This window comes from Petaurus breviceps, unplaced genomic scaffold (assembly GCF_028583685.1).
Source record: "Petaurus breviceps papuanus isolate PSGF00001 unplaced genomic scaffold, PetGlider_PUasm1.0 79, whole genome shotgun sequence".
Lineage (NCBI taxonomy): Eukaryota > Metazoa > Chordata > Mammalia > Diprotodontia > Petauridae > Petaurus > Petaurus breviceps.
The window spans coordinates 2,032,318-2,051,423 of NW_027186523.1; the positions used below are offsets into that span (position 1 = coordinate 2,032,318).

General features: G+C 34.8%; 1 protein-coding gene across 1 annotated transcript in view; it reads right to left on the reverse strand.

Moving 5' to 3' along the window:
- Nucleotides 1-406: 406 nt before the first annotated feature.
- The window catches only part of LOC138175785 (transcription factor SOX-5), a 503,395-nt gene continuing 484,695 nt past the window's right edge, over nucleotides 407-19,106 (reverse strand). Inside the window, exons 15-16 of the mRNA XM_069106265.1 lie at nucleotides 7,319-7,535; nucleotides 407-5,322 (exon numbers count right to left, since the gene is read on the reverse strand). Of these exons, the coding sequence (XP_068962366.1) occupies nucleotides 5,019-5,322; nucleotides 7,319-7,535 (521 nt within the window). The 3' untranslated portion in view covers nucleotides 407-5,018. The remainder of the gene's footprint in view (nucleotides 5,323-7,318; nucleotides 7,536-19,106) is intronic.

The window sequence follows — 19,106 nt, forward strand, 5'->3', positions numbered from 1 at the left end:
TAATATTATTGTCTAGTTCTAAGAATTAAGCACTCAGTTCTCAGATCAAAACCAAAATAGTGAAATCTTACAGAAAATAGTCATTTTCCATTTGAAGAACTCAACTTTATACTAAGTTCTTTCAACCTGATCTTACTAAACCAGAACTGCCTCTTTTCTTATTCACTTTTTAAAATGCAAAATGAAAGAGATTAGTTTTAAGTAATAAACTGGTTTTTATCCACATACCCATAACAATCATGTCCTCTCAATCATGGTATTTTTAGTGTTTGAGAATCAAAAGCAATGATTATTTACATTGAAAACAAAAAGAAAAAGAAATGAACATTCCCTGTTTTGTTTTTTGACAATATGACTAAAGATCACATTTCTATAATAAGAATTGGGAAAAAGAAACACAGTGTAATAGGTAAAGAACACATTTGCTGTTTTTATTGGTGCCTTTAGGGCAGTAATACTGAAAAAGGGGAATGCAAAAAAACAAAAACAAAAACAAACAAAAACAGGATGGTGGCAACCCACATCTTTTTTTTTAAGAGTACATAAACTCCGATTTTCTTTTTATTGTGGCATGAATGATAACATAAAACCAAAAACATGAAAATATACAACTTATATTACACTATGTGTTATGAACAAAATATAAATCTATAACTCTATGTTATATTTACATAATTATTTCTCTTATTAAATTTCAAGTGAGATGGTAGGTTGCACATACTTTGTTTTAAGCTCCAGGCATTTGATTGTCTCTCTCTCTTTTTTTCCTTTTCACTTGTAAAATTCAAACCGTAAGAAGGACCAAGAGCTTTAGAGCCAATGGAGCTATATAAATACTGTTTTAGTGAACCAGTGACAGAAACACTGGGGAGGATAGAAATCAATCAGTAGAAAACCCAACATGACATCATCTTCAGTCTGCGAAACTGACAGAAGAAAATTTTTAAATGTAAATACTCTAGAAGCCAAGCTAAACACATACCCATGCCCTATAAGATAAGGAGCTACTTGAATTCACTTTAAGTGGACTTATTTTTTCCTTGCAAAACTGTAGTTTTTATTTTGTCAGTAACTCGGTAGACCAATATTTCATAAATCTACACATGTGAATATAGTATGTAATTCTTTAGTTACAAGTGGACAATCCACCTAGTAGAATGGGTGAAAGTGTAACTATTTTTGTTATTTAAAATGTGATATGAGAGGCTTCCTCAGGGACAAATAACTGCTCATGTCTTTGGATTAAGAAAAAAAAAACATGAAAATGGAATATAAAAAAGTTGAAGACAATTTACTTTTTAATAATGATTTAAGTAAAGAAAAATTCTATGCATAAACCAAATCTTTGAATTTATGTCATGAAAGAAAGGCATTCTTTCATATTTATTTGTTGTAAGACCATTTGGTCACCCAACTAATTATATATTAGAACAATAGTTATTATTCTTTCTGGGGCCTGATTACATTGCTGTTAAATTCAGATGCTAAATGTATTTAAAAATTTGTTTGACTAACTTAAGGCATGAATGTATTGAGAAAAGGTTTATATTTCATTCCATTGAGGTAACCAGCCAAATTATTAACAGCTTAAATATAAGCAACTTTAATCCACTTTCTCCAGTGCTTGTCTCTTAAATATTCACCAAATGTATTCCATTGAACTGCTGCCATAGGGAGGAGTGTGTGTGGACACAAGAGGAATAGTGAAAGGGACCAAGAATAGAGATGCCAGATTAAGATATAGACTAATACCTTTGTTGTCTATTTTAGATGAAAACTACCTTCTTTTCCTCCAGCTTGTCTATCATGGGTACCATGGAGCACAAACAAAAGCAAGGAGAAAAATAAGGCTTTATGACATTACAGTATTGTCAACCAATCAAATGTAGAAAAGGCAATGAGTTAACATAGTAACCTATAAACTTTAAATCATTTTATAAATTAGCATAATTTTTTAAATAATAAGGGAAAACTGGAATAGAAAGTGCCATCCCATAAGTCAAATGGCAGAGGTGAGGAATATGATATAGGGTTGCTGGCTTGCTTTATGCTCTGGACTACACTTGTTTTGTCTTTCTGGCACACATCTTATTTAATAACATTTATTTCTGAGTTTAAAATTAAAGTTTTGTTAAAGTTCACAATGAACAACCCAGAGTAGAAGATGTGGCCTTCTCCTTCAGGGAGAAAAAAAAAAAGGTTTTGTCATTTATTCACAAGGGTGTCACAATTGGCTCTAACCATGAATGCCTTGGTGGCCCCTACCTGGAGCTAAAACAAAGTATCCTTGTAGCCCAAAGTCACAAAATTAAAACAAAGCATATTTCTAACATGGTGGAAAATAAGCATCCAGCAAACGTGAGAGGTGAACCCACATAAGTCAGAAATAATTTGTTCACAAAGACAGGGAACAAATTTTTAAAAATCTGTTTTCACATTGTACTTAATAATGATATAAAAACAAGTGTCTAGTTTTTCCTTATCCAAACAGAGTGCTTAAAAAAAAAAAGAAACAAAACAAAACAAAAAATTGGCTCTAGATGACTGTGGTAATTAAATAACTAAAATGAGTGATGAGAGAGCAGAAGTTAATTAAGATTGAACACAACACTCCCATTAATTCACTCCTTCATAATAAACATCAGAACTTGACATCGCTGAGGCCAAAATTTTTTTAAAAGGGAGGGAAAAAAGATGTTGGGATAAGTGAGTTTTTTGTATATATATTTTATATATTTATATATATATATAGTTTTTTGTACTATATATGTAAAAAGTTGGAGAAGGGAAATTAGCTTTAAATATCTTAACAGCTTTGTTGGCTGCATTTCCAATTCAGAATAGAATAAAATAGAATAGGGGAAATAAAATAAATTATACATAATTTACTAATCTGGGAACAGCTGACCATTATCATCATCATCATCATCATCATCACAATACTAGCAAGAAGAGTCAGTTCAACTGAAATATACAGTCATCAAATACAAACAGAAGAACAAAGGAAACAAAATCTCTGACATGCAGGATATGAATAGCTCCTCCAAGCAGAACCCCAGAGCAAGTCTTTTGAGAGAGAGAAAAAATGAAAAGGATATTTTGTTCCTATTCAGAGGTATAAATCCAAATTGGTGGGGCTGGGAGTATAGGTCAGGAAGTGGCGGGGTTGAGTAAAAAGATGGAGTGAATAACATCACACATCCAAATTACTGGTTGGTATACTGTCCTGTTTCATGACCATTGTTGGCAATTTCCTTGGAAAGTCTGCATTTATTTGCAAAGGCCTCACACTTTTAGTGGCCCTTTGGCAAGCAAAAAAATAAATAAATAAAGCAATCATCACCTGTTGTCTCTCTATGTGCACACACCCTGCCTCAGGAGAATATCTTTAGAGGACGTTTTTAGCAAAGGCAAGTTCAGCAGACAATGGTGGCTAGAGCTCAGATATTATCAATTTACTTTGGCTATAGTTGCTTTTTAATTGAATCCTGCTGTCTACTATGTGAAAATATTTGTTATTTTCATCATCGTGAAATACAAAGAGACTCTATCTCATCACAAAGAAAAATGGGGGGAAAAATTTACACAACACAACACCTTAAAAAAATCACCAGATCCAATTCCTGGTTAGAAAAGAATGGAATGTTGAAGAAAAATGCTTACTCAATTTCTGCCAAAAGGCCAGACTTACTCATAATCATACAGGTCAAAGGATCTTAGCAAAAACAAAATGAAACAAAACCCTCAAATAGCCAAAGGTTAGTGAAACTAATCATCAAAGGGAAAAAGGCATCTGCAAACAGGTTGTGTATGGTTAGTGGCTTCTGTGTTATACATGCACACTTCTGTTAAATAGGACCACCAGATCCATCCAATGAAGATAATATTAGAAGTTTAAAAACATAATTTCTGAGCCCCATACTTGATTAAGTTAAGTTGTCATTTGAAGTGCAAATTAAAGGTCAAAGTTACTTCCAGACCAGTCACTTAGAGGATGTGGGATTTCATCCCCAGATGTGGGTTTTACTCACAATGGTCCAATATTATTCTTATTAGTACCATAAACATACACACATACACACAAAAATCCAAGGTCAGAAAATATTTTTCTCTAAATTTTTTTTTATGTCTCTCTTTCTCTCTCTCTCTCTTTTCACCTGAGAACGGCACCTACAGTTTCCAAAAAAAAAAAAAAAATTCAAATCTCACCAGCTGCTGGTATATTAGGTTCTTTAAGGGATTGTCTAAGACATAACACTGTCCTAACTGAGAAAGAACAGAAAACAAACCAAAAAAATGAACTAGTTCAACACTTCAGTACAAATTTGGCACTTGCTCAAAGACGCAGTGTGGTGTGCAATAGATGAACCAAGTCCTCGATGAAGAAAATAATTGCCTATTGGGTATCAGATGGCAGAAAAATAAAAATAAAAAAAAACAGGCTCTCTTTCCCTCTTCCCCTTTCATACACTTCCACCCCTAAAATATGCAAAGGTATAGAGATGGAGACAGTGGAAGGGAGTAAAGAGAAGTTTATCTTTCTTTTTTTTTCTGTCAGGTGCATTACCAAAACAAAACAAAAAAAAATTATTATTTTTTTAAACTGTAGCACAAAACAACAAAACACATTCACAAGCCACTTGTTGGCACTGTGTACCTGAGTGAGAATTTCTAGAACATTGTAGAACAAACAGCCATAAAGTTTATTTAAAAAAAAAAAAGAGTTGACGGGTAAGACTTCAGTGCTTGGATATAGCAGCTGAATTACTGGCATTATTTTACCCATAGCTTATTTCAATCTCTTGTTGTTGATATTGTTGCTGTTTTATTTTTTCTCCTTCCAAAGCCTTTTGATGCAGGCTGAGGTCTATTAGTCAGCTGATGTCCCAACTAGTTAAGACTAACAGTTAAAATAACAGTCAGTGTATGAGAAAGTTAATGTGCTTGGCCGCTGGTAGGGATGAACCAGCTGGGGCTTCGTCGGGCCCCCTAGGGTCACCACGCTCGTCGGACTCTTATCAGTTGGCTTGCCCAGCAATATGGTTCTCACTGTCACTCCCGTAGTCCACGTCTGGGTCATCCTCTTCTTCATCATACTCATCATAGATTTCTCCATTGATATCATCGGCCTGCATTTCTTCCTTGATGTGCGGCTCCTCTCCTTTTACACCATAAGTGCTTTGGATCACAGGCATCCCAGGTTCTGGGCTGCTGGACACACTCGAATGCTCTGAGGGCAGGTGAGGGGAGGGCATTCCTGCCATGGCAATTGCTCCAGGATAGACAACACCAGCCGTAGCAATTGGGATCTGTGCTTGTTGCCTATATTTGGAAATAGAAGAAGAGAATTTGGGTACTTCAGAAGCGGTGGTAAACTTACCCATCTCAAACCAATAACATTTTGGGCATCAGTGTCTGATTTCAAGAAACAGCCAACATGATCATACCTATTTTATGCCCTCTTATAGCAAATTTACCCCCATTTCTGAACCTATGGTCATATAGACAATATAGGGCTTGAATCTACTCCATGATTCAAATATAGAGGTGACAGAATTTTGATTGACAAATGTGATTAACAAGGAAGTGGAAAGAACCCAAAATTGAGACTAAAACAATGTAGCTATCCCCATTAGAGTCTGGGGGCAACTGTAATGAGAGGGTGTAGTGCCAATGCAATATTTACCACACCCATGATCACAATCAAGACTATGATTATAAATATTGCATGATATTCTGCTTCCTGTGGGTTTTGCTGCACCCTTCAGCAAATTCCCTCCATCACAGACTCCATGTGATTGCATTCAGCCTGTTAGGGGGTAGAGTTTACTTTCAAAGCAGGGGAGGTCTTCAAACTCCCCGCAGGTCTATTAAGGGTCAGGGAAGATCTTCAAATTCCCATTCTCATTATAGAGGGACAAGGAGATTTATAGTAAGGATAGGTAATAATCAATAGTTTACCCTTGACTAATTCATTCATTTATGTTCAACTATTCCATGTATGGCATTTTTCCAGGAACTGGCAAACATTAAGCTGGGTACTTCTTCACAGTGTTGGAGGCAGTAAAGAGAACCTTTTTTTCAAAAATGGAGGAGTATAGGGAAGATGTGAAAATACTTTTTATTTCTTGAATTCCAGCCATGCTAGGCCCAGGATTTATTGTTCCAAGAAGTTTGAGTGTCCTTAAATCCTCAGTTTTTTAAACATATGCACTTGCTATTTCCATATCATATGAGATGGTATGTATATTCCATTATACTAGTACCATTATGGGAAACACATTGTAATGTCACCGTTCTTTTTATCTAGATTCAGAAGTCTTAGCGTATGAGACAGAGTTGGAAACTCCTAAAATGAACATCATCTATTAAGAATGGAAATCTTCTCTGTCCCACAGCTTCACTGTTCCTTGAGTATAATCCTTATGCTAAATACAAATATTCTGAAAGAGTACATATTTGGTTTGAATCATATGTTACAGTTTATGATTTCCTCTTTTTCATCTAAACATTCATTCTTCACCTAGTCAAGTGTTTCCTTATGTCTGAAAGCAGCTTCATGGCACATTGACCTCAAGCGAACTATTACTTCTTGTTTCAAGAAGTATAGTTATTCATCTTATTAAAGATTGCAAGTAACAGAATTTGATTTAATGAACCAAAGAAGCTACTAAAATTTGGAATTTGATTTATAAATCTAGTAGCTTGTCCTTGTTTTTGCAAATTTGAAACATTTTAGTTGAAGTTCTTGTTTTTAGAATGTTATGTAAGCTAATACAAGTCAAATTTCAGTTTAAAGAATTTGATGACTTTTCATATAAATTAATTTATTTTAATAAATGAATACTTTGCTAATTTAGAAGTACTATACAAATGTTTGCTATTATTATTAGGAATAAGGACAGGATCTGTAATTCCCTTGATAAAGGAAGGTCCCAGATGCAGAAACTTCCTTAACTATCCAAAATGGTACATTTTCTGCAATGCAGTGTTGTTAAAGCCGTAAGAAATTGAAAGGCTTGTCCAGGGTCACATAGCCAGTATATACCAGAGGCAGGACTTGAACTCAGGCATTCCTTATTTCAAGGATAGTTCCCTATCCATTACTCCATCCAGCCCATTATTATTTTTAATTTTTTTTCACTGTCTCTAGGGGACTTGGTTGGCAGTTTTCAAATACCCTTCTACTTAGGTTGTCTGCATACTCGTATTAAAATGTTATGTTGTTACTAATCAAGTGAGTTTGGTATACCACTAAGTGTAATAAATATAAAGGCTTTTTCCCAATTTAGAAGAAAAAATAACGAATGAACCATACCCAACATTAAAATATTGCCTCATCTCTTGACGTCTGTTCCGCATAATTGCTTTATATTCACCAATCCTCAATTTTTTTCCATCTACGAGGCAGGTTCGCTTTGGCCTGGGCTTATACTTATAGTCAGGATATTTTTCCAGGTGCTGCTTGCTAAGTCGAGCCTGTTCTTCATAGTATGGCTGTTTTTCTAGGTTTGTCATTGCTTTCCAGCGAGAGCCTATAAAAAAAGCAGTTAGCATATTCTAACTTGGGCATCTGAAAACATCCTAAAAAAGAAAAGCATTCAGAAAAAAATGTAAATCTGGGGCTACAATATTGGTCAAAATTTGGGTATTAATAAATGGGTTTGACTTGTAGGTATAAAGTGTAAATCCTACTACTTTAAGAAGAGAGGCTTTGACTGAGTTTTTGGGATGCTACAGATGTGATGATAATTAATTTATAGTCCTATTTTTTTTGCTTATTTCATATCAGTAATTAAATCAAATTCCCCAGCAAAATATTAAAACTCTGATGTGCTCTTATAGCACACAACTAATTTGAATAGAAACATGCTTCATTTTGACATTGAATTCTGATATAATGTAAAAATCCTTTTATGTTTCATCATGCATTTCGATTGAATAGCTCAAAGGACTAGTTATTCCTTCCTTCATCTATGATACTCAGTTTACAGGCTGTAGGAGACAAGAAGGAAACAAGGAGGAACAACATGTGATCCCTGCTTTCAAGAAGCTTCTATTCTAGCGAGGAAAGAAATGACATGTGCCCAAACAAATAAAAGACAAAAAGAGGGGAATAAATAAGGGCACAAAGCAGATTTAGAGGAAGGAGACATCACGTTTCACCCTGTGTGATAATGCAAGACATTATGGGGGAAAATTATGTTGATTCTTGAAGAACAGGTAAGATTTAGATGGTAAGGGGGAAATAAGGTGCAAGAAAAAAGAAATTCAAGGTGTAAGGAATAGTCTAAACAAAGGTAAGGGGATAGAACATTCCAGGAAATGTTGGGAAATGAGATGTCCAGTTAGCTAAAGCATAGTTACGTGAAGGGAAGAAATGTCAGAGAAGTCTATAATGGTATCTTTTGGCACCTTAGAGATTGATCGTCATTAAGCTGCCTATTGTGTTTTTAGACAGTTCTAACTTTTAGGAAATTTTCCTTCAAGTTGAACTAAAATCTGTTACCCATTGGTCCTAGTTCTGCTCTCTAGATCTACAAAGAATACATTTTCAATATGTTAATCTTTATTTGAATGGGGACATATTATCTCTTTTAAGTCTTCTCTTTTCAAAGAGAAACACTCCAAATATGATCCAAATGTAATGAGATATTGGCCAGTGAAAGTCCAGTCCTTATGAGCATGTGCAATCATTCTGCATAGTATAATTCACCATGTGGACTTTGGAGCATGTGCAGGTATGCTTTGACTAGTTCCTGTAAAATTACTGTGGGTCAAAAAGAGGCCTTTTGATTAATCACAGCCCAAGAAGAAAGGAGATAAAGGCTTCTTTCTTTACCCAGAGGATTGTACTATTTCATCCTCCTTACTTGAATGCAGCCAAGGAGAGAGAGGGATTGATATGGCTGGTTATTGTCTTGGGTATGCACCCTGAATTTTGGTCTAGCAGCCAATCAAAAGGTTCCTCTTTGTCACACAGTAAACAGAAAACAATCACAGAATATCTGTACGTGTTCCAAAGTCCACATGACATATTTCATCAGGAAAAACATGCTGTGCCAGCTTATAAGGACAGGGCATTTTTACTGTATGGTCCTGCAGGATAAACAAAAATTCACTAAATATTTACTAAGCACATACAATGTGCAAAAATTACTGTTGTTTCTTTAAACTCCATGAGTCAGTTTTAAGTTCCCCAGCCAACAGGCTGAGACTCCTTTGGATATGCTCCATGTTAATAAAGCACATCCAGAATTCCAGATGTGATTTGATGAAAGCAGAGCAATCATCTCCATCATTCTGTGCCTTCTCATCCCATTAATATAGCCCAAATTAGCATTAAAGGAACAATAGAGAAGTTTGTTGTAGTCATTTGCTTCAAAGTCAGGAAGCTCTGGATTCCAACCCTTGGGCAACCTTTTTTCCCCCCAGAATTTATTTATTTATTTATTTTTAGTGCCCAACATTCATTTCCACAAGATTTTGAGCTCCACATTTTCTCCCCATCCCTCCCCTTATACCCTCCCCAAGATGACAAGCATATCGATTACTCCTCCCCTCAGTTTGCCCTCTCATATATCCTCCCCCCATTCCTCCCCTTATCCTCTTCCCCCTTACTTTCTTGTAGGGCAAGATGGATTTCTATACCCCATTGCCTGTATCTCTTTTTTGGGGGGCGACTTTCTAATCTAAGTCTTTACATTGCAGAGTTTGTGCCAATCTTCATTGATGAAGGGAGTTTCACCACTAGAAGTTCACAACACCAATAAAAACACAAATTTGGTCCAAAAAAGAGATAGGATTAGTGTTTTTGAGAGTCATGCCATAATGAACCTACTTAACAGCTATAAGTCTTTCTCACATACATTTCTTTTTAGCTATGCCTGTTGTTCACTTAGTTTTCTGTCATGTCCGACTCTCTGTGACCTCACTTGGGGTTTTCTTGGCAAAGATGCTGGAGTGGTTTGCCACTTCCTTCTCCAGTTCATTTTACAGATAAGGAAACTGAGACAAACAAGGTTAAGTGATTTGCCCAGGGTCACCACAGGTTCTAAGTAGCTGAGACCAGATTTGAACTCAGATCTTCCTGATTCTAGGACCATTGCTTCCTAGTTGCCCAGTTGGAGAACCAAAACCTCAAATAGGGTCATAGAGAGTTGGAGATAACTGAAAACGACTGAACAACAACATGTGCCAACAGTGTGCTAAATACTGAAGCTACAAAGAAAGGTAAAAGCCAGTTCCTGTCCTCTAGGAATTCACATCTAATGGAGGACAGAGCATGTAAACATTTTGTGCAAACAAGCTTTATGTAGAATAAATATGAAAAATCAACAGAAGGAAGGCACTAAAATTAGGAGAGCTTAGGAGAGGCTTCCAGAAGAAAGTAGAATTTTAGCTGGTACTTGAAGGTAGCCAGGAGGCAGAGATGAGGAGGTAAAGCATTCTGGGCAGTAGGGATGGGAAGTTAGAATGTATTCTGTTCCAGGAACAATAAAGAGGCCAGTGTTACTAGATCAAAAATATTTGGCGGGAGGGAGTCCAATGTGTGAGTCTGGGTTCAGCCAGTCAGATATACAGAATATGTAGCATAGCCACCTAAAATGTATATATGGTCACAGACACACAGACACACACAGACACACACACACACGCACACACACACGCGCGCGCGCACACACACACACACACACACACACACACACACACACACACACACCCTAAAGCCATCATTTCAATTAAATATGCCTACTTTCCTTCTCAAAGTTCTGCTCCTATATCTGATAATGGTATGGATATGTTTCTGTGAGATGTGAGAAGTACAGGCTTTGGCAAGGTCTATGGTGCTGGGAATACTCTGAGCAAGTAACCAGTAATAGGACCCCCATCTTGCTGATGATAGAGAAGTTTCTCATCATTAGTCTGGACACTTGTTGGTTATTTCTTTGGTTGTGGTGACCCATGAAACAATGAAAAAAATGCCTCTTCATGAAGGAACACTGCATAGATCAGGCAGACATAAATAAGTTGTGATTTATTAACAGGAAAATGATGAGATCACAAATCTATTTGAGTACTGGATTATGTCTACATTAAAATTCTATTTAAATATTCACCTATTTATAAATTATAGGCATTGCTAATATATTTATTATAATAAATATATTTATATATTACTAAATATATTTCTGTATAATACTATACATTTATTATGTATTTTAACAACAAATGTATATTAAATGCAATAAATATATAATATATTTATTATACAATGACTAAATAAAAAGTGAGAGAAATGAGCATGATGGGGTGTGTGTGTGTATTTGGTCATTTTTCAGTCATGTCTGACTCTTTATGACATCATTTGGGGTTTTCTTGACAAAGACACAGGAGTGGTTTGCCATTTCCTCCTCCAGATACATAACTTTAATAGTTTTTATTAGTTTCGAAGTAAAATTTCAACTTGAGTTAGCATATAATAATAGAGACAGGGACTGCACCTGTAATGTCATGGGCATAAGGAACTCCCAAATGAGGAAACTTCCTCCAGGTGGCAGCAGCAGGAGTTCTCTCTGGAAGACAAACCCCAGTTCCCAGGTACCACTTCTGAGTTCATAGATAAGCTAACTAGATCAACCAGAGAATATTTTCTGGCACCCTCCACCCTCGGCTCTCCCTGCCCCTTTTCCTCTAATTCAGTTCTAGTTTGGCTAAAACAAATAAAATAAAATAAAATAAAATAAAATAAAATAAAATAAAATAAAATAAAAATACAAAAAAAAACTTCTTGGGAGTTTTTTATTTTTTGCTAAATCATTTCAGTAAATTCTCCATGCAAGTTATATTTCTTGATTCTGCTGATACTGTTATGTTTATATTATAGCTCATATGGGGGAATCAGCTCATTTGCAGATAGGCATACCTATCTGCAAGTGATTAGTGTAGCCCTGCACAAATTTGAAAAAACCATTTAGGGTATTCTAAAACCATTAGGTATATTAGCTTGGAGGAGATAAACAGAATCAACTGAAGAAAAGCCCAGCCCACCTAGGAACTAATACTGTTGCTTTTGTTTGGCTTCCAGAATCATCAAAGCAAAGTTCATAAAGCTTGTTTATTCTGCTTATCTCAAGTGATAGGTAACCTCACTTTGTATTGTTAATAGCCATCTTTCCAAGATGCCTGTTTGTAAATGGGTACATTTAGTCTAGGTAATATGGCCTGAAACCATGCGGAGAAAAGGAAAATAACTATCCCTTTACCATAATTTCCTGTTAGAAATATACATATATGTATATATACATATATATGCCTAGATACTCATGTGTTATGTAGATTTATAGATGTACATAGTTCTGATTTAGAAAAACAACTCCATAAAAATCAGCCTCATTGTATGAAAGCTTATGCCTGGAGGATGCATTTATTTTATTCTTTCTATAGTTAAAAACCTCAATAGCATACTTTTTGATTTATTATTGCTTTTATATATCTATTGCTACAAGTATCATCAATATGAATCCTGCTGGTCAGGTCACATTCTCTGGATAGCTAATGCTAAACTCTTAAAGTCTCATTATCTAGCTCAATCATGGAGTATTCTCCAGATAAACACAAAAAATAATGTCCTTATGATCATTTTCAAAGCTAGTACTCCAAGGATACCAAATTATAGAATATTTTTGGAATAGGTCTACTTTGTTTGGAATCTTTTGTGCAAGGATCCTAGTATTTTGAAATGTTATAATTGTAAGGATTTATACAGATTTGGTTCAATACTGGGTCCATCTCATAAATCCTCCTGATAATAACCTCCTTCCCACCCCCCCACCCCCCAAAAAAACCCCACAACAACAAGAAAATGTTTAGCTGAAACAATAAGCTTTAGAGTATCTTTTATGGTAACAAAGAATAGAAAGCAAAGTAAATGTCCATCAGTTTGGGAATGGCTAAAAAATCCTATATGTGAATACAGCATGTTTGTACAGTAAAATATTACTGTAAGCTCTTAATAAATGCTAGTTGACTGTTATAAAAGTCAAAATTCAGGTTTAAGTTATGTTCCATGCTAAAGTGGAGGTGATGAAGACACTATTAAAATAATTTTTGTACAGCAACTTTGCTGTCCACATAGAACTGCTCACTGCAGTTCAGAGATGAATGTAAACAACCAGCTCACAGCCACCGAATTTAAAAGAAATCATACTATGCCTATAGAAAATCAGGCTTTGGGTATGGAACAAATGTAACCTATTGTGTTGCCACTGCATTTCCTATTAGTTTGGTTTTCCTTGAAATGTGCTCAAACTTTTCTGTCAAATTTAAATCTTAAAAGTAAATCCTTGGTTTTCTTCTTCCTTAATGAAGGCAGCACCTGCATTACAAGCATGTTTGTTCACCTCAAGAAAAACAGATGTTGCATATAGGCTCGGTCATGACACATAACTAAATAATACAAAACTACGTTTTTTTTTTAAACTCATTACTATAAGGAATTTTTTTAAAATAGGAAGATTTCTGTGATCTTGGAGTAAAAAAAATGAGAACTATAAGAATATACAGATGATGACTACAACAATGAAAACATGAAAAGATAATTAAAGGGAAGCTTTAATTGGAAAACCATCGATGGTTCTAAAGAACAGACAACAAAACCTCTCTCCTTCACAGCAGAGATATAAAGGGCTGCTAGGGCAGAAGCTTCTCTCTTAGAAATTTCTCTTCTTATAGTTCTTGTTACTGTAAAGTTAGACTAGATCCAATATTTCTTAGGATTGTTGTGCCAAAGTATCTGATGCAGAGATTCCAAGTTCTCATTGTTGGTGGATAACCCACTTAGAGAAGTTGACAATCCAGTTTTCAAATGGAGACATGACTTTGCATAATGTTAGACTATGGTATGTGGCTCTAGAATGAAAAGCTAGCAAACAAAATGCATACTATTTATCTTGTGTCCCATGCATATTTGAGTCATGACGTGACATGATAAATGAATATATCCATTATAAATGAGTATGTTTGATAGATAAACCCAAGAACTTTTGTATTTTTAATTCAGAGTACATATTGAAAAATTTATTCACCAAAGCAGTAGATATGACTTCCAAAAAGTCATCCAGAAAGAAATTAAAGAAATTACGAAGGAATTAGAAGTTTAAAAATTAAATATGTAGATCACAACCTGAAATCAGGGTTGTGTTCAAGAGTTGGCTCTGATACTTATTAGCTGTGTGATCATGGGAAATTCAGGTAAGCCTTCCTAACTTTAGTGCTCTAGAATGCAAAAAATGAGGGTAATAATTTTGGTACTATATGCCTCACAGGGTTGTTATAAAGAAAGTTTTACAAATGTAAAACACTGAGGCATTATTATTGCTGTTATCTTCTGTGGAACATTTCATATTTAATTGTGTTTCTAATTTCATAGTTTACAAATTCATCAGATTTTTATGTTGTCTCCCACAAGAATGATGCAGTAATTATTTTCTATTGATTATTACTTTACTTTGTCTCAAGCATTGTATTTTCCAGCCAAACTGGCCTCTTTGCTTTCCCACACATGACATTGTTTTCTGCCTCTGTCCTTCTGAACAAGCTATTTTCCATTAGATCTTAACTCAAGGATCAAATCCTACAGGAGACCTTTAATGACTTCTCCAATGTCTAATGCTTTTTCCAGACTCCTTCAAAAGAAATTACTTTGTATTTGCTCTATATGTACCTAATACATACTTATCTACATCTATTTCTCTATACATCCATGCTAATGGAATATAAATTCCTTAAGTGAAGAGAATTTTTCCTTTTTTTCAGTCCTTGCATATATTTCCAATAACATAGTAGGTGCGTAATAAATTCTTGTTGAATTGAATTATTAGTGGTAGTAAATGCCTATTATGTTCATTTCTTTTTTTGGATTGGATGTATAGTCTTGTGGATGGCTCACATGGTGTGATTATCTCCACTTTATACACGTGAAATAATTTTTTTCAAAAGACATTGTTGATACTATGGCAAAAATTCAAGATTTCTGACAGTCTGGTCTGTGTTTATTCCATTAGAATATACTGGTACTAAATGTTTTATTCTAAGTTCTTTAAGGAAGCTTCAAAGGCAAGTATCATCATTTCAGCGTGTTCTATCCTTTGATTTCTCTTGTTAAAAATAGCATTTGTCATATTGTAAAGAAATGTGTTTTGCTTCAGAAGCCCAATTCTTGTAAAAATAAAAAGGTTGATTATCATTGATAGGTATTTCAACATAATTTTTATGATAGATATAAATAGAGTAATTTTTTGATGTATTTAATACAGAATAACTAGAAAGTAGATTTTTTTTCCTGGATGTTTTCATATCAGAGTAGATTTCCATAGTCTGTGTATACAAAAAGCCAAATCATTCTAACTGAGTATATTTTTTGTGTATTATTTACATGATACCCTAAATTTTTACTCTGATGATATGTACTTGTAGATTAATTGATAAAAATAGAGTCTTCACAAATATATTACTTCAGTGTAGCATCCATGTAGAACACTACATGACTGGAAACTTGAGAGGGTATTATTCTAGTAACTAAAAAATTGCAAGGCAACACAACTAATCAAGGTAAAGTAAAGTACACATAAGGAAAAGCATACTATACTGAAACATAGTCATTATAATGCAAATAGATTTGTAATCATAACCTACTGGTTATTATTTCTACCAAATTTCATTAGGTCCTCATAGTGAGCTTGTGAGCTGGGCAGGAAAGGTCTTATAATCCCCAATTTACAGATGATGAAAGAGGTTTTTGAGAAATTATGACTTTCCTAAGGAAACAAGACTATTAAATAGTAGAAGCTTGAAGAAGAACCTTTCTTCTGACTCTTAGTCCAGTAATCTTTCTATATCTACTGCATATAATTCTTGGCTTCAAAAGCAAGTCACTAGGCATTTTTACAATGAAGTTTGCTACTTTTGCAAATGCTGATTAAAGATTACTAGTATATTTAGGAAGTGAGGAACATAAAAGAAGGATTGGGCCTTTGGGGGTAAAAGATGGCAATTATATACCTTGGCATTACAGCTTTCCAAAGAGGAAAGAAGTCATTCTTTCTTGCATACATGGAAAATGATAGCAACAGTATGGTTACTAGTGATTTTAAATACCATACTGTACTTAGGAAGTTTCTAAATGTTTATTATCTAACCATCAGGCAATCTCTAAAATGTGTAGCTCAGTTTAGTTACCTACAAAAATATTTAAAATCTTTTTTCTCTGTCCCATAAGGTTATTGCAAGATATTTGAATCTTTTCATTATTAATCACAAATTAAAATCTGAGAAATACCCTTTGGAGAGAGGTGATTGCACAAAGAAATTGCTATCTTCCAAGTATGAACTTCATTTATAAAGAAAACTAAAATCACATAAACTTTTAGAACAAAAAAAAAAAAGGATTTTCAATATCAGCTATTCAGAAATGATTCAGACAATGCCAGGCACCTTTGAAATATCCCAGGAAGCACGTTGCTATACATTTAGATGTAATTTGTATATCGGGGAAAAATAGGAGAACAAAATAACAAAATTACTTGATAATGACAAGTACAACCTTTGTCACCTCTTTGGCATCCTGGGATATAGTTTTGGTAACCAACTACATTGACAACATGCCTTGGTGCCAGGAAATGATTCCTGGGAATTTTTATGGGTATGACTAGTCCCAAAGTACTTTAAATATAACTATGAAATAAATGCAGACATTTTCAAAATCACATAGTATAATGGGGTAAATTTCTGCTAACTATATAAGTCATATTTCTGTTTTTTTGGTCACGCTATACTTCATATTTTCTAAATATCCCTTGAAAAACATTGACCCATTCCCAGCTATTTTCAGTGGAAACAAAATTCCTGTGACCCCTGCACAAAGCTTTGGTACAATTCCCTCCAAACAAACCAAGAATGGATGGTGAAAAAGCCATTTTAGATACCTCACAAAGAGATGAAAATACCTACTTGATCTGGGAGTCTCTAGTTACTCACCCTGGGCCAGTTAAGAGGGACCTGCTGATTTCAAAAGATTGGTCTTTTGCAATCAAAAGGAGACCTTTGAAATATGTTTGTCAAGGAGGACATTCGGGTATTTCTCTTGATTGCAAAGGAAGAAGGTTCAAACCAGGAAATAATATTTGATGTTCAAAATAAAGGAAACATCTCACATTGTCTTAAAGAGCCCCCTTTTCCTCCTAAAGCTGACAACAAAACAAGGAAGAGCTAGGACTGAGCTACACTGTCTGTCACCTCTATGGGGTCTGTAATGAATTTGCACATTTTACTCCAACTACTGTATGTCTAATCAAAAAAAGATGTCCCTGTATCCCCCTGATCTAGCGCCAAACAGTAAAAGGTGATTCCTTATGTTAACAATTTCAGCAGAATGGCTTATTAAAACCAGATTTTAGGGTATTATAAAATGCTTAGAAGCCCTTTAAAATGTCAACTAGGATCCCCAGAGACCACGTAAAATGTCAACCCAGCTCAAGCGCCTGTTTTAAGCAGAATGAATTAGCAGCGTGCTGTCGGAGGTTGTTATCCAAAACAATCAAGCTCTCTTTGTACTTTCTATATGAAATGGGCCACTCACTCAGAATAATCTTGTAGATTTCCATAGATGACTTATTTATTTAGGACTAAATATTGAGGCCATCCCCTCTATAGAGACCCTTGTTAATCTGCTTTGTATATAAATGGTATCTCTGTAATTAACCCTCAAAAACTACTAAATTTAGGCGATATCCTTTTCTTATTCTATGAAAGGGTATCTGACATGACTAAACTATTCTACTGAAATTATAGTATGCCCTATTTAAAATATATATATATATATATATATATATATATATATATATATATATATAGTGTTATCTTTCTTGTTTCATTTAAGGATTTTGGAATATTTCACAAAATATCATTTTTTTTGTTAATACTGTAGTACCCCTTATTCTAAATAACACACAATCTCAGAAGTCACCAAGTACAACCTATACTTGAGTAAGAAATCCACTCTGTAACATAACTGACAAACGATTATCTAGACTTTGCTGGAAACCCTGCAGTGAGAGGGAAGTCATCATCAATTGATTAGACATCTCCAGGTGTTACAAAGTTTTACCTTAAAACAAGCTTAAATTTGACTCTTTTTACCTTCCAACTTTTTCCTCTAATTTTTCCTGAGCCAAGCATAGTAAATATGACCCCTCTACAATAGGACTACCCTTCAAATACTGGAGACCATTTATCATTCAACCTGATAACAAAGTGTCCTGTTTTTGAGTAAGCATCCTGAAATGATCTCATCCTCATCTACAATGATTCTAGGGCACTTTACAATCTTGACTGCTTACCTTTACAATTTAACAGCCCTTCTTAAAATTTGGTGCCCCAAACTGAAGATAATTCAGATATGGTCTGACCAGAGAGAATAATACATTGGATCTTAGGGATTTCCTTAGGCCTGGAAACTATGCCTCTCTTTAATTTCCATAATGCATTGTTGACTCATTGATCTTCTAGCCTACTAAACTCCCAAACAAACCATTATCTTTATCTTTCCTCTTATGGTATTTGTGAAGTTGGTTTTTATGAACTCCAGCATAAGACTGTACATTTGTCCTTATAAACTTTAAAGAATTTCTTTGAATAATGACTCTGAAATGTTGACTACAGACTTGGTAAACATTCCATCTATTCCCTTATCCAAGCAACAAAGGATCAACCACAGATCCCTATAGGGTTCTCCATTGGCTGCCTCTTTCCTAGGTGACATTAAAACATTAATGACTACTTTTTGGTTCTGGTTATTTAGCCAATTATTAATCTATTACATGCATATTTTCTACCCCATATCTTTCCCTATTTTTTTTTTTTTTGCTTTTTGGAGGGCAGTTGGGGTTAAACAACTTGCCCAAGGTCACACGGTTAGTTTTTGTGTTAAGTGTGTGAGTCCAGATTTGAACTGAGGTCCTCCTAACTCCAGGGCCCGTGCTCCATTCACTGCGTCACCTAAGTGCCCCTCTTTTTCACAGGAAAAGAATGAGGGATTTTGTCAAATG